This window comes from Dicentrarchus labrax, unplaced genomic scaffold (assembly GCF_905237075.1).
Source record: "Dicentrarchus labrax unplaced genomic scaffold, dlabrax2021, whole genome shotgun sequence".
NCBI classification, from domain to species: domain Eukaryota; kingdom Metazoa; phylum Chordata; class Actinopteri; family Moronidae; genus Dicentrarchus; species Dicentrarchus labrax.
This window is the reverse complement of record NW_026136713.1, coordinates 26,465,029-26,481,208: the sequence shown is the minus strand read 5'-3', so window position 1 is coordinate 26,481,208 and position 16,180 is coordinate 26,465,029. Positions and strand designations below refer to the sequence as shown.

At 39.8% G+C, this 16,180-nt stretch overlaps 1 protein-coding gene across 1 annotated transcript; it reads left to right on the top strand.

The window, feature by feature from the left end:
* Positions 1–5,949: 5,949 nt before the first annotated feature.
* Positions 5,950–16,170, top strand: LOC127374568 (serine protease 27). The gene is made up of 7 exons (XM_051420064.1): positions 5,950–6,394; positions 9,659–9,783; positions 11,225–11,245; positions 11,422–11,593; positions 13,149–13,417; positions 14,037–14,185; positions 14,582–16,170. The coding sequence occupies exons 1-7, from the start codon at positions 6,363–6,365 to the stop codon at positions 14,861–14,863; spliced, it is 1,050 nt and encodes a 349-aa protein (XP_051276024.1). The 5' UTR covers positions 5,950–6,362; the 3' UTR covers positions 14,864–16,170.
* The last annotated feature ends 10 nt before the right edge of the window (positions 16,171–16,180 follow it).

The following is a 16,180-nucleotide window of genomic DNA, read 5'->3' as shown; positions in this document are numbered from 1 at the left end:
TGCTCACACATACTAACACATGTTAACATACTAACACATACTAACACATGTTAACATACTAACACATACTAACACATGTTAACATACTAACACATACTAACACATGCTTACACATACTAACACATACTAACACATGTTAAAATACTAACACATACTAAAACATGCTTACACATACTAACATACTAAAACATGCTCACACATACTAACACATGTTAACATACTAACACATACTAACACATACTAACACATGTTAAAATACTAACACATACTAAAACATGCTTACACATACTAACATGCTACCATAACACACATAACCACATAACTAACATCATTGGGTCTAAAATGGGGCCATTTTGTGGTTATCTGGTTATTTTTGAATTAAAATGTAACTTAATTTTTAACTTAAAGGTATCTTTCTCTCCTGCTGCCACATTTTGTATAAATTTAGCCTGTTTGGGTTTGTGATGATTCCATAAAATTCATCCTCAACAATAACTTTACACCTCCCACCAGGTACAGATCCAGTGTATGAATGATGTTTATATATAAAGTTTATTTTATTCCAGATCTTCTGCCTCCTTATAGATCTTTACTGTTTTTACATTACAGCCCAAAATAACACACTTCTTCCTCCTCATCCACTCCACACATTCACATTAGTCATTATCATTAAATGAAGGTCACATAAACACATAATAAACAACAGTAAATAACAATAAAGCTGCAGCGTTATGAGGAGATCTGCATAGAAACACTGAGAGCAGCTCTCAGGTGTGAATGTGTGACTGTTGGTGAGAAGCTGAGAGCTAAAAACAGACTCATGTGGGAAAACTCAAGTTTAAAAAACTTGTTATTGATTTTGTCTCATTGCCCAGTTTCTCCTCCTCCTCCTCCTCCTCCTCTTCCTCGCTCCGCTCTCGACTCCTACGGCTTCAAACTGCAGCTTCTACTTTTAGTGGTTTCACACTGAAACTCTGCAGACGACCAAAATTCTTAAAGAATACAATTATTTTTATTAATTTAATGTAAACAAAACTCGTGTTCAGACTCAAATCAAACCAGGGAATTATCACTGAAACAACAATCTGTAAGTTTACGTGTTTTTTCACGTTTAATTTACAGATTTTTTCTGTATTTTTTAAATACATGGAAATCTTAATACAATTTAAAAAATAGTGTAATAATATATTAAACTGTTAAATTCAAATTTAATACTGTTAATAATTTCTATCATTATATAAAATCAGTGACATTAACAGTAAAAGTATTAGTTGTGTAATTTTAATGTATTAGTTAGTTAACTGACAGATATGTTGTATAATGATGGAAGTAGAATAAATGTTGTTTATCAGTGTATAAGGTAAACTGTCCAAATACAGTTGTTATCAGTGTAAACAGCAATAATTACTGTAATCTCACAGATAATGACTTTTATTACACTTCTATAACTTTTAACATTCACATTAAAATAATAACAATCCAATAATAACAGCACTCTGCTGGAAATGTAAGTCTGATTATTGTATTATAGCAGAGTTCACCTGGATTTATAGATCATTGTTTACACTGTAAATATCTTTATTAAACATTAAAAAAAACATTTGACAAAAGATGTAATGTAAAATGAAAGCTGAAAACTGTATTTAAATTACAGAAAACTGCTGTATTGTTATGTGTCTGAATATTAGCGAGGGGTTTTCAGAAACATGAATGTAACATAAAGCTGTGTTATTGTCCAGAAACACGTCAGTGAGCCTCAGACGTGGACGGATGCATTAACTGTAATCAGCTCTTAAATACAGGAAGTGGCCAATCAGACGGTACCGAGCGCCGCCACATCAGGGTTGTCTTTGTTACTGAAATGGTGCATTCAGGGTCCCGTTCTTTGTACGTGGGACTCCAAGTTCTCCAGATTTGAATTTTGTCCATCAACTAATCTGGAACATCATTAGGTTCACTTCCAGAACTTTATTGTGAAACTTCTGAAGTCTTTAATGGAGTCAGACTTTATTTATATTTATAGTTTGAATAAAGAGCGTTGGATTCTCCGAACGCGTCTTTATAAAGAACGTACAGACGTAACGGCTCCTTCACACTAAAATATCTTCTAATCCTACAAACAGCTGCCGACACAGCTGGAGCACAGCCTTTAGTCCGCGTTAAAGTTCATGTGCCGACGGTCTTTTACACTCAAACTTGTAACCGTGAAGTTTATTGAAAGTTAGAAAATTAAATTTGTACACTCAAGACCATCTTCAAAATGTGGTTGTCTTGTCAACATAGATTAGCTTAGCATGTAGCATATCTAAGTACAGGAAAGTTGGAATTAAGCGTGTGTGTGTGTGTGTGTGTGTGTGTGTTACTGTGTGCGTGTGTGTGTGTGTGTGTGTGTGTGTGTGAGTGAGCCTGTGTGTGTGTGTGTGTTACTGTGTGAGTCTGTGTCTGTGTGTGTGTGTGTGTGTGTGTGTTACTGTGTGGGGTGTGTGTGTGTGTGTGTGTGTGTTACTGTGTGTGTGTGTGTGTGTGTGTGTGTGTGTGTGTGAGTGAGTCTGTGTGTGTGTGTGTTACTGTGTGAGTCTGTGTCGTGTGTGTGTGTGTGTTACTGTGTGTGTGTGTGTGTTACTGTGTGTGTGTGTGTGTGTGTGTGTGTGTGTGTGAGTCTGTGTCTGTGTGTGTGTGTGTGTGTGTGTGTGTGTGTGTGTGTGTGTGTGTGGGTGTGTGTCTGTGTGTGTGTGTGTGTGTGTGTGTGTGTGTGTGTGTGTGTGTGTGTGTGTGTGTGTGTGTGTGTGTGTGTGTGTGTGTGTGTGTGTGTGTGTGTGTGTGTGTGTGTGTGTGTGTGTGTCTGTGTGTGTGTGTGTGAGTCTGTGTGTGTGTGTCTGTGTGTGTTACTGTGTGTGTGTGTGTTACTGTGTGTATCTGTGTGTGTTACTGTGTGTGTGTGTGTATCTGTGTGTGTCTGTGTGTGTTACTGTGTGTGTGTGTGTGTGTGTGTGTGTGAGCAGGTCTGTACCTGTCACCTGCAGACACATCCTCACTCAAAGACTCGTAACGTTAGGTAGCAGCACATCTGTCCCAGCTGGACTTCCACTGGCAGGAAACTGTTTCCCATACAGCGACAGGAGAGAGGAAATTGTTTTGTTTCAGAGGAGATTTATGAATTATTAATGAAGTGATGTATTTGAACAAACAGCAGGTTCACATCATTTACAGCCTGTTTCCTACAGAATGCAGTTCAATATGTTTGCTCTCTCTCTGCAGCAGTTTGTGCTCCAGACGTTCAATCAGATCAGGATGGAACCGTTTCCTGTTTCTGAAACTCTGTTTGTGGACGTTTCAGACCAAAATCAGTGTTTTTATAGTGTGTTAGTGACCGACTGAGGGTTTAATGTCTCAGTGTGTGTGAGCAGACAGTGAACGGGTTGTAGTGGAGCTTTGTCCCTCTGCTGTCTGTGGACTGATCTCTATGTGTCTCTATGTAGGATGAGGGTCAAAGGTTGTGACCTTTATGCTCCCGAGTGCCAACAGTGGGCAACACAGAGTCCAACACAGAGTCCACAACACAGAGGCCACAACACAGAGTCCACAACACAGAGTCCACAACACAGAGTCCAACACAGAGTCCAACAGAGTCCACAACACAGAGTCCAACACAGAGTCCACAACACAGAGTCCACAACACAGAGTCCAACACAGAGTCCACAACACAGAGTCCAACACAGAGTCCAACAGAGTCCAACACAGAGTCCAACACAGAGTCCACAACACAGAGTCCACAACACAGAGTCCACAACACAGAGTCCAACACAGAGTCCACAACACAGAGTCCACAACACAGAGTCCACAACACAGAGTCCAACACAGAGTCCACACAGAGTCCACAACACAGAGTCCAACACAGAGTCCACAACACAGAGTCCAACACAGAGTCCACAACACAGAGTCCAACACAGAGTCCAACAGAGTCCACAACACAGAGTCCACAACACAGAGTCCAACACAGAGTCCACAACACAGAGTCCAACACAGAGTCCACAACACAGAGTCCACAACACAGAGTCCACAACACAGAGTCCAACACAGAGTCCACAACACAGAGTCCAACACAGAGTCCAACACAGAGTCAACAACACAGAGTCCAACACACAGAGTCCACAACACAGAGTCCACAGTCAAAGCTAACATTAATGCTAAGCTAGTGGAACATACTGTCTGATTGTGCTGTTAGCTGGATAACATTAGCCTCCATTTGCACTGTGTACTGTAGCTACTGTTAATTTTATATATTACATATATATATATATAATACTTCATATTTAACTTTTATTTTGTTTTTAATTCTATTCTTAAGGTTAGGGTTTTTAATTTTAGTTTAATGTACGTTTTGTATTTTGTATGCTACTGGATACTTGAATTTCCCTCGGGATAAATAAAGTATCTATCTATCTGATTGCTAAATTACTGTCAGCTAGCTTAATGAAGATTAAGGTTACTTTGTTGGCCCAACATTACTATCTGCGTGGATACGTTAGTTAACGTACGTAGAAACATGTGAAGGGGGTCCAGGATCATCCAGGATGAGGACTACCACAGTGGATGTGAATACTTCCAGCAGACTCTTGTATTCAGAGAGTGTCCACAGAGCTGATTGTCCTTGAACACCACACGCTGTGCGACTGCAGATTACAGCTCACAGGTTGGATTCTCTCTGGAATAAAGCAGCGAGTGCGTGTTTATGGCCGTGAGAGGAAGGAAGTGATGAAGAGGAGAAACAGATGAAGGGATTTTCTGGACTTTGACGAGAGGAAGAGGAGATCTGCATGAACGAGTGAATCTGACAGACAATAAAAACCTGCTGTTCCCTCTCGTCCGGCTCAGGTTTCTGTTTCCATTCTGCTGTGTGTGTTAATCCACCTCTCTGAAGCCTCTTCACCCAATCAGTGGAGGTTAATCAGCTAATCAGCAGATGTATTGATCAGTCTGAGTGAGGTGGTGACGGCTGTATCATTGGCTCCACCTGCAGAGTGCTCAGATTGTGTTCACTGTTATTACTGCTGCTGTAAAGCTTCATTATTAGAAGGTAGGTCAGCTCAGTTTATGGGAATTATTAAGGTTCAAATCCCCTCTGCTCCACACGGTCACACCAAACTCCATTCAAAAAACGGCTGTTTTAAGGAAGTAAAACCTTTATTTCCACCATCAGAGAGACTCTGATTCTCTTCAGCCTACAGACACAATCTGCTCACATTGACTCAGTAACATCATTAACTAACCTGTGAGGAAGAGTTGGACACAGACACACTCACTGACTGTCTGTCATTAACTAACCTGTGAGGAAGAGTTGGACACAGACACACTCACTGACTGTCTGTCATTAACTAACCTGTGAGGAAGAGTTGGACACAGACACACTCACTGACTGTCATTAACTGGCTTTTTAAAATAGTTTGATGTGCAAAATGGGACGCAGCAGCTTTTAGAAATAATACCACTTTAATAATTTAATGATTTAATAATACCACTTTTACAGCGTTTGTTTCACCCAGAGAGTCGTTCTGAATTCAATTCAATTCAATTTTATTTGTATAGCGCCAATTCATAACAGAAGTTATCTCAGGACACTTTTCAAATAGAGCAGGTCTAGACCGAACTCTTTATAACATTATTTACAGAGACCCAACAGTACCACCATGAGCAAGACCTTGGAGACAAGGGCAAGGAAAAACTGCCTGTTAAAAGGCAGAAACCTAGGACAGACCCTTCGGCTCTAGGTGGGTGGTCGTCTGTCTCGACCAGTTGGGGTGAGAGAGAGAGAGAGAGAGAGAGAGAGAGAGACAGAGAGAGAGAGAGCATGAGACAGACAGACAGACAGGTGCACAGCAACAACAGTATTGGCAATGGCAGTCAAGCAGGACCATGGCAGGAGGCTCCACCAGGATCCATGAGAACCTGCGAGATGAGAAACCACAAGAACTCCGGGGAAGAAGTGAAGTTAGTAACATGCATTAATGAGACATGAATGAGTGCAGAAAGAGAGAGGAAGGGAGGAGCTCAGTGCACCATGGGAAATCCCCCGATAGTCTAGGCCTATAGCAGCATAACTAAGGGATGGTTCAGGACTCACCTGATCCAGCCCTAACTATAAGCTTTATCAAAGAGGAATGTCTTAAGCCTACTCTTGAATGTGGTGAGGGTGTCTGCCTCCCGAACCACAACTGGAAGCTGGTTCCACAGGAGAGGAGCTTGGTAACTGAAGGCTCTGGCTCCTGTTCTACTTTTAGAGACTATAGGAACCACAAGTAGCCCAGCATTCAGAGAACGTAGTGTTCTAGAGGGGTAATAGGGTACTATGAGCTCTTTAAGATATGAGGGGGCCTGACCATGAAGAGCTTTATAGGTAAGGAGGAGGATTTTAAATTCTATTCTACATTTTACAGGGAGCCAGTGCAGAGAAGCTAGTACAGGAGAGATGTGATCTCTTTTTCTAGTTCCTGTCAGTACTCGTGCTGCAGCGTTCTGAATTAATTGGAGCGTTTTAATGGACTTATTGGGGCAACCTGATAATAAAGAGTTGCAGTAATCCAGCCTTGAAGTAACAAATGCATGGATTAGTTTTTCTGCATCTGTCTGTGATAGGATGTGTCTAATTTTTCTAATATTACGTAAATGAAAGAAGGCAGTCCTAGAGGTCTGCTTTATGTGGGAGTTAAATGACAAATCCTGATCAAAGATAACTCCAAGATTCCTGACAGTGGTGCTAGAGGCCAAGTTAATGCCATCTAGAGTAACTATATCTTTAGACAGTGAGTTTCTAAGGTTTTTGGGGCCAAGAACAAGAATTTCGTTTTTTTCTGAGAACATCAGAAAATTGCAGGTCATCCAGGATTTTATGTCCTTAAGACATGTTTGTAATTTAGATAATTGATTAATTTCAATGGGCTTGATTGATAGATATAACTGCGTATCATCTGCATAACAGTGAAAGTTAATGGAGTGATTCCTAATAATGTTGCCTAAAGGGAGCATATATAAAGTAATTAGTATTGGTCCAAGTACAGAACCTTGTGGAACTCCATGACTAACTGTAGTATTTATTGAAGATTCATCGTTAACATGTACAAACTGCGAGCGATCTGATAAATATGACTTAAACCAGCTTAGTGCGGTTCCTTTAATGCCAATTTGATGCTCAAGTCTCTGTAAAAGAATATTATGGTCAATGGTGTCAAATGCAGCACTAAGATCTAATAATACAAGTACAGAGACAAGTCCATTGTCAGAAGCAGTCAGAAGGTCATTATTAACTTTAACCAGAGCTGTCTCTGTGCTATGATGAACTCTAAATCCTGACTGAAAATCCTCAAATAAACTATTGTTATGTAGAAAGTCACACAACTCTTTGGCGACTACTTTCTCCAGAATCTTAGAGAGGAAGGGGAGGTTAGAAATCGGTCTATAGTTGGCTAAAACCCCTGGGTCAAGAGTGGGCTTTTTAAGAAGGGGTTTAATTACAGCTACTTTAAAGGACTGTGGTACATATCCTGATAATAAAGAAAGATTAATCATATCCAGTAAAGAAGTGCCAATTAAGGGAACAACTTCTTTAAGCAGCCTAGTTGGGATCGGGTCTAATAGACAGGTTGATGGCTTCGATGAAGAAATGATTGAAGTTAACTGATGAAGATCGATAGCAGAAAAACAGTCTAAATATATATCTAAGTTTACATTAGCAAAGACGAGTCTGAAGACGAGTGGCTGCTCTCATCTCAATCAAGGCCTTCTTGATTTAAAGGCATATAGAAAAATAAACACAGTAGGCCGTTGTCTCATCATCTGGTTCACTTTACTTACTTGAAAAGTAAATAATGTAAATTGTCTAATAGAACAATGACAGAAAACACTGTCAGTAAAGAAGAATATTAATTCAGTTTGATTGTTAAAAATGATAAAAATACATAATACAGAAAGAGATTGTATAAAAAGTTCCCTAAACAGGAAATAATCTGCTCACAATAAATAAATAATCTCTGGTTTTACACAAACTTCCTGCAGTTAGTGAGTTTATTTATAAAATATGTCACTGAGTCAGTTTAATAAAGGATAGAAAAAGGTTGGGAACCAGTGGTTTAAGAGTACTGGAGTAAATGTACTTAGTTACATTCCACCACTCTGTATGTGTGTGTGTGTGTGTGTGTGTGTGTGTGTGTGTGTGTGTGTGTGTGTGCGCAGATAAATACAGTGTTATCAGAGAGGCATCATTTAATCTCATAACGTTGCTGCAGAGACAAACAGGGACATTGATAACCTACAACACACACACACATACACACACACACACACACACACACTCTCACACACTCTCACACACACTCACACACACACACACACACACACACACACACACACACACACACACACACACACACACACACACACACACACACACACACACACACACACACACACACACGCTGCCCTTCATCCTGGGTCCAAGGTGAAACTCTTCCTCAGCTGCAGTGTGAGAGTCGACCTGCAGGGGGAGACAACAGAGAGAGAAACACACACAGGATGGAGGGATGGGTGATTGATTGATTGATTGATTGATTGATTGATTGATTGATTGATTGATTGAAAGAACAAATACAATCAATAATAAGGATTCGGTCTGTGATATTTAAACTGCTCATATTCACTGTATCTGTTAGTTGTTAATGCTGCTGCTTTGCATTTCTCCTATGGGGATCAATAAAGGAACATCTTATCTTATAGATTTAATTTGCTATGCTTTATTTGGTTTATAAAGTGTATATGTATACAATATTGTAGTACTTTAACTTATTGTAGTATTATAAGCCTAACCCTAGGCCCGTGTCTTACAGTCAGACTGAACAGAGGCTGTGTGAATGGGGGGACTGACCACGAGGGCAGTGGCTGTAGTTTCTCAGGTTTTACACCTTTTACTGAAGCATTTAAAGTATTTGTGATCTGATACTGGAATCAACAAGGTGGTTCACTCAGACTGACCCCTGCCAATCCCCCAAATGTGGGAATCCTGACTGCTCAGTTTCTGGTACTGGGGGGTTGTGTTTGTGCTCTCGCCTGATTTTAATGTTGGAGAAAAATAAATTGACTGATATATATATATATATATATATATATATATATATATATATATATATATATACATATATAATTAAAAATTATAAAAAAAATATATATATATATATATATATGTATGTATAGATCTGATTGACTACCAAGTCAGCGCTGTTGTGGGAATGTTCAGCCTTCACTCCCTGCATCAATGAGCCTCGGCCCTCCATGACCCTGTCTCTGGTTCTGTTCCTTCCTTGGACCACTTTTAATAGATACTGACCTCTGCAGACTGGGAACCCCCCACAAGAGCTGCAGGTTTGGAGATGTTCTGACCCAGTCGTCCATCACAATGTGGTTCTTGTCAAAGTGGATCAGATCCTCACGCTGCCCATTTTTCCTGTTTCTAACACATCAACTCTGTTCACTGTCTGCCTGATATACCCCCCCCCAGAACCCCTGACAGAAACCCTGATAACCAGATAATCAGAGTTACTGGCAGAGCTCACTGTGTTACGGCTGATCGCTGTGTTTACTGTCAGTGGTGTACATTTGGGTGTTGCCTCAGATATCAGCACAATGCACCTGGAAGGACGGCAGGTTTAATGCAGAGTCACTGCACACTGTTCAACAGTCTCATCATGGAGCTCCGACTGCGGGTAGCTGCTGTCCTGATGGTCTTAATGGATACAGGTGAGTGCAGTATCAGTGGTAATATTCTGTCTGTTTCTGTGTTATTATCTACCTATAACAGAGCCAGACACATCATTTATACACTGTAAACACAAAAACTGTAAAACAACTGTAATATTCCAGCAGCTGGAGCAGAAAAACTACTGTAATAATTACTTATTACTGTAATATAACAGAAAATAACTGTAAAAATACAGATTACAGCACGTAAACCATAAATCAATAAAGGAAATCACAGCAAACTGTAATTTAATTATACAATAAACACACTGCTCTCAGATTAAAGGCATTTATTTATTTGATTTATTCAGCTCCCAACATAATGACAGTATTTTACCGTAAAAAGAACGGTTTCTGTCTGTATCTGAACGTATCAGCACTGTAGACGCTATCGTATTATCGTGTGTTTGGTCCAGTGAATAAAAATATGACACTCAGTAACCAAAAAATTAAATCAGAATAGAAACATTTTTAAACTTCAACCAACTGTAAAAAACCTCAACGAGGAAATAAAAATAATTTATCTGCTCACATATTTAACCTGAGACTTTACAGCCGACGTGATTCCTCTGAAATGTTTAGTTTGACCTCTCCCTCAGTTTCTCATTAACACATGAACAATCAGTTGACTCAGAAATGTAAATATGCTCGTCGAAACCTTTCTAATAGTTTGTTTGCAGATGGCGTCACTGCGTTCCTGCAGATAATATTTAATAAAACAGATTATAAACTGTTTTATTTACACTGTATTTTTTTAATACATAGAAATATTAATACAATTACAAAAATATCCTGTGAACGAGAAACATTTCTAACTGTAAATATCATAAAATTACTGCTTATTTAAAGAACATTTATTTTTCTTTACATAAAAAGATTAAAATAAATGTTCAAATCTATTTTTTTCACAGATATTTATTGTTTATTTAATAGATTAAACTGTTATTCAAGTTTAATACTGAAAATATGTAAAAAATTATGTATTAGTTGTGTAATTTTAATGTATTAGTGAGTTAACTGACAGATATGTTGTATAATGATGGAAGTTGAATAAATGTTGTTTATCAGTGTATAAGCATTGGTAAACTGTCCAAATACAGTTGTTATCAGTGTAAACAGCAATAATTACTGTAATCTCACAGATAATGACTTTTATTACACTTCTATAACTTTTAACATTCACATTAAAATAATAACAATCCAATAATAACAGCACTCTGCTGTAAATGTAAGTCTGATTATTGTATTATAGCAGAGTTCACCTGGATTTATAGATCATTGTTTTACACTGTAAATATCTTTAATTAAACATTAAAAAGACACAAACTTACACAATATTTTATGTCAAATTAAAGCTAAAAACTGTATTTGATTGATGTGATTCATTTAATTAAAGTCACTGTACTTTAATACTAACTGTATTATTCTGTGTCTCCTACAGGAATCTACGCACAGTCAGATGGTGAGTTATGTTTAATACTTTAGTTTATTCATTTCATTTCTTATTCACACCCATTTTCTCTCTCTTTCTCTTCTTCCTCCACAATCTGTCCGATAGTCAACAGACATTATCTGAGTCTGATGAACAGCAACAAAACCATCAGCTGCAGCTTTTCCATGAACTCTGTTTCCCTTCAGTTTGTGGCTCTGCTCCGCTCAACAAGCTCGGCACCAAGATCGTAGGAGGGGAGGACGCTGCTGCCGGGTCGTGGCCCTGGATGGCCAGTCTGCAACATAACAGAGAACATTTCTGTGGAGGATCCCTGATCAACAACCAGTGGGTCCTGACTGCTGCTCACTGCTTCCCCAGGTGAACTCTGACCCTCAACAAGACGCACTTCATCAGTCTGAACACAGCAGACAGACAATGTGACGAGGCTCATTGTGTTTGTCTTCATCTCATCAGAATCAGTTGTCACATCAAACACATGCTAGCTACATAAATATTCCTACATCCAAACTGTTGTAGGGTGTTACAGTGGTCTAACTGTATTAGTTTAATCAATTAATGGTCATCAAAATGTATAATTATCAAAAGATAATAGAAAATGACTTTAATTAATATTAAAGATCCTCGGGGCACCACCCTTAAATAAGGAAAACAATAACCAATAATCGATCGATCAGTCTCATAGAATTACACTAAACTATTAATTCAGAAGTCGGATCAATAATTAAATTAATAACTACAACCAAAATCATTAATAATAGCTAAAGTGGGAGCTTTGGAGTTCTACATAGAAGAGGTTGGTATCACTCACTCTTGTACGAAATTAAATAGGCCAACATATATAAACACAAATATTTATTAAAGAAATATAATAAAAGCAAACAGAGGAAAATACACAATATGTGTGTGTGTGTGTGTGTGTGTGTGTGTGTGTGTGTGTGTGTGTAACCTTAGATTAACGGTGCAGTTAAAACGATGTCTGTGTGAAGCTTTAAACTAACATCACCTTAGCACTGTCTGAAAGACTACAGTTACTATAGTAACCTGAGTTAATCAGAACAACAGAACAATACAATAAGCTGAATAAAACACATCAGTAACATTAACAGTAATCACACAGTCCTAGTTTAGCCGTTAACTCTGTTAGGTTATCCGTCTGTGCCCAGTACGTTACCGACGGTCCAATGGAGATGAAGAAGGGTTGAGCTGGGTGGGTCAGCCGGTGGTCCTGTGAGCCGGGCTGATCAGAATTGTGGTTCTGAAGTCCAAACTGTCTCTGCTGTGTGGTGTCCGCTGGTGTAGGTAGCAAGAGGAAAGGTGTTTCACTCGGTGCTCTGCAGAGTAACGACTTAGCATTAACGTCGTGTTCCTCCGGTAAAGTCAGCTGACAGACTTTCTGTTTAAAGCTGCAGCCTTGGCCGCATCCCTGGCCCCCCGCTGAGGGGTCTGTTATCTGGGGGGCCCTTCTCCCTTTGTCTTTAGTCACTACAAGAAGGCTTTATTGCTTACATAAGGGCCTCACTGTAGTAAAGGCCATTTCCTTGTGGCCAGATCCCAACATGTTCCCTTTGGTCCAGTCAAACACTTCAAATGAACAAATTCATGTTTAAAGGTCTCCTTGGATCCCAACAACACCCTCCACACATTGAGGTCGAGGGCTTTAACCGAGGGACACATATTAGGTTTTATAAACAAATTAAAGTCTAAACAACAAATGATCGTTAACTTAGGATAAACTGAAAGCTTTCCATATGTGAATCCTGTTCTGTCTCTATAATAATCAGTGTATTGATCAGTGAACGGGTTGTAGCGTAGCGCCTTCTGCTGCCTGTGGACTGATTTCTATGTTCAGTCTAGTGTTTGTCTCTGTTTGCTCAGGATGAGTGTCTCATATATAACATGTCATCTTTCTCAGCACCAGCACGTCCAATCTCATCGTTTACCTCGGAGGTGACGCCCTTCAAATCCCAAACCCTAACGCGGTGTCCCTGACGGTGTCCCAGATAATCAACCATCCGAACTACAATGGCAGCACGTCCAATAACGACATCTCGTTGTTGCGTCTGTCCTCACCTGTAAAGTTCACCGACTACATCAGACCGGTGTGTCTGGCGGCGAACGACAGCGTCTTTGAGGCCGGGACGACCTGCTGGGTCTCTGGATGGGGAACAGTCGCAGTAAACAGTGAGAATGGATTCTGTTATTTTAGTGGATTAACTCAGAAACACTAACATCCAAAATGTTTCCAACAATGTAAAAGCTCCACATCTGCCACGTTACGTTCATGAAAAGCAACAGAAAAGATGTTTGTTGATTTACGTAAATAAAAATGTGCTGCTAGCGACAAGATATAATAAAGATGGCGGTTCCTTCTCGTTAAACATAAAACAAATGTATAAAAATATAATGTTTATGCTAGCTGTTTTCTGGTCCAGCTTTACTTCCAGACTCAATGCTAAGCTAAGCTAGCTAAGCTATCCAGTTTAGATCTTGGTGGTTTTAAAGTCCTCTTAGTGACAGTATTCAAACAACCAATCACAGCCCGAGCACTGCAACTGATTCCTCCTCGAGACTTTAGAAACACAAATATATAGATTTAATTTTATTATTAAATTATAAAAAGAGGAGAAAGTAGAGCATTGGGGACTATTTCTAGCGGCGGATGAATCCACATTTGGTGCTCTAGTGAGTATTTGGGGCAGCAGGATGTTTTTTGGGAAGCTGTATGGCACAGAGGAAGAAGATATATCAGGATATAGCACACACATCTGCAGACTCAACATTAATATCTTTTCTCTTTCAGATCCTCTTCCTTCTCCACAGCGGCTGCAGGAGGTGAGTGTTCCCATCGTGTCCAACAGTCAGTGTGATGCTGCGTACAGCGGAATCAGAAAAATCACCAACAACATGATGTGTGCCGGTCTGGACGAGGGAGGAAAGGACTCCTGCCAGGTGAGTCAGTAAAACACTGTTAACTCTCATATTTACAGCAGCAATAATGAACAGAGCAGTGGCTGGTTGAGTGAGTTTCTCCCCATTCTGAATCTTTTTATTTGATATAAATTAATTAAGCAAGCAAGCTAACGTTATCCAGCTAACAGCCCAATCAGACAGCTTAGCAGTAATGTTAGCTTTGACTTTGGACTTTGTGTTGGACTTGGAGAGAAGACACTCGGGAGCATAAAGGTCACAACCTTTGACCCTCATCCCTACATAGAGACACATAGAGATCAGTCCACAGACAGCAGAGGAACAAAGCTACACTACAACCCGTTCACTGTCTGCTCACACACACTGATTAAAGTTACTGATTGTTGGTGATATAACTGATATGTTTGGTTGGTGCAGGGGGATTCAGGCGGCCCATTGGTGAGTAAGAACGTCTCTAAGTGGGTCCAGGCTGGAGTGGTGAGTTTTGGAAAAGGCTGTGCTCTGCCCAAATACCCTGGAGTCTACACCCGAGTGTCCCAGTACCAGTCCTGGATCAACAGCCACATCACCAACAACCAGCCGGGCTTCGTCACCTTCGAGGGTGACGGTTCAGTCTCTGGAGCTGGCCCACTGGTTTCCTTCCCAGTTCATCTGCTGCTGTCCATCTTTTCCCTGTTTGTCCTTTCATACAAAGCTTAATGATTCTTCGAAAATGTTCTAGATTTTCTGGTCTCAGTCTAGTTTCAGTCTTCTAACATACAGCATGATGTTCATTTAGTAACCGATGGTCCCATTTAGAGTAAAACAGACTATAAAGCAGGGTATGCTTTAGGGCGGGGCTACCTTGTGATTGACAGCTCATTCTCAGTGAGTCCGTTCAGCTCAACGCACCAAACTGTCAAACTGTACTGATCAGATATGGATCCAGATTCTGTTGTTGACTATTTCTCTCCTCAAATCAAATGTCAAATGTGACCAGACGAGCAGTCAATGAGAGCAGCTCAACTCGCTTTACGTGACCTCCGCTGGCTCCGACAAACGGAAAACATGTATTTAAAACTTGTATTCATACAGTAAAATATACAGATAACAGATTTATACCCTAAAAATAACATTTACTAACATGTTTTACAGTGTGACTGATCCATTAAATGGTCACATCTGGATCCAAACAGAGAGACGGCCTTAATGGCGAACTTCAAACCGGCGCTCCACAGACCAACAGGTGACGTCGGAGCAGGTTTACTAGGTGTGGATAGGGCGCAATATCAACACAATGCATCCGTTCTTTAACAGAGTCACTGCAGGCTGTTCATCAACATAGAGCTCAAACTGCTGGTTGCTGCTGTGCTGACAGCCTTAATTTATACAGGTGAGGTTATTATGTCTGTTATTATCTACTTATCAAATGAGACGGTAATATTCGAGCACCAAAAAATACAGTAAAATAACAGAAAATAACTAAATACAGCAATTTACTGTTGTCAAGTAAGTTGAGATCCCTGATCCACTAAAACCACTTTGGAAAGCAAAGGACTGTCCATTGAGTAATGAAGAAAGATAACAACGGAGCATTAGGGACTCTCCATCTGAATAACTCAATGCACAGAGATTATAATAACCAAGCCCTGTATAATGATTGAAGTTGATTCTATTTTACAAAATGAAATATGTGACAATGAAAGGAAACATGATTATATGATTGTAACTGATTATTTGATAATTAATGAGTATAAATGCATAGTAGTAAGATAGAACTATGGAAAGTACGGTCAAGAGAGCAAATCATGTTAAAGTGTTGAGTAACTGTGAGAAAACGCATGTATTGCAACCACATGTCTGGTGCAGAGAGAAAGGGGAAGTTGAGCAAACACAGAGGACCGTCTTGTGAGGAGCAAAAGAGAAAGTAGCACGGCCAAGCAACACCCTAGGGGGATAAAAGGGGCTACACAAGGAGGATCGTGGTTAGTCCTCGGCCGGCTCTCGGGTTCAAGACTTGCTGATCGAGCAACCACA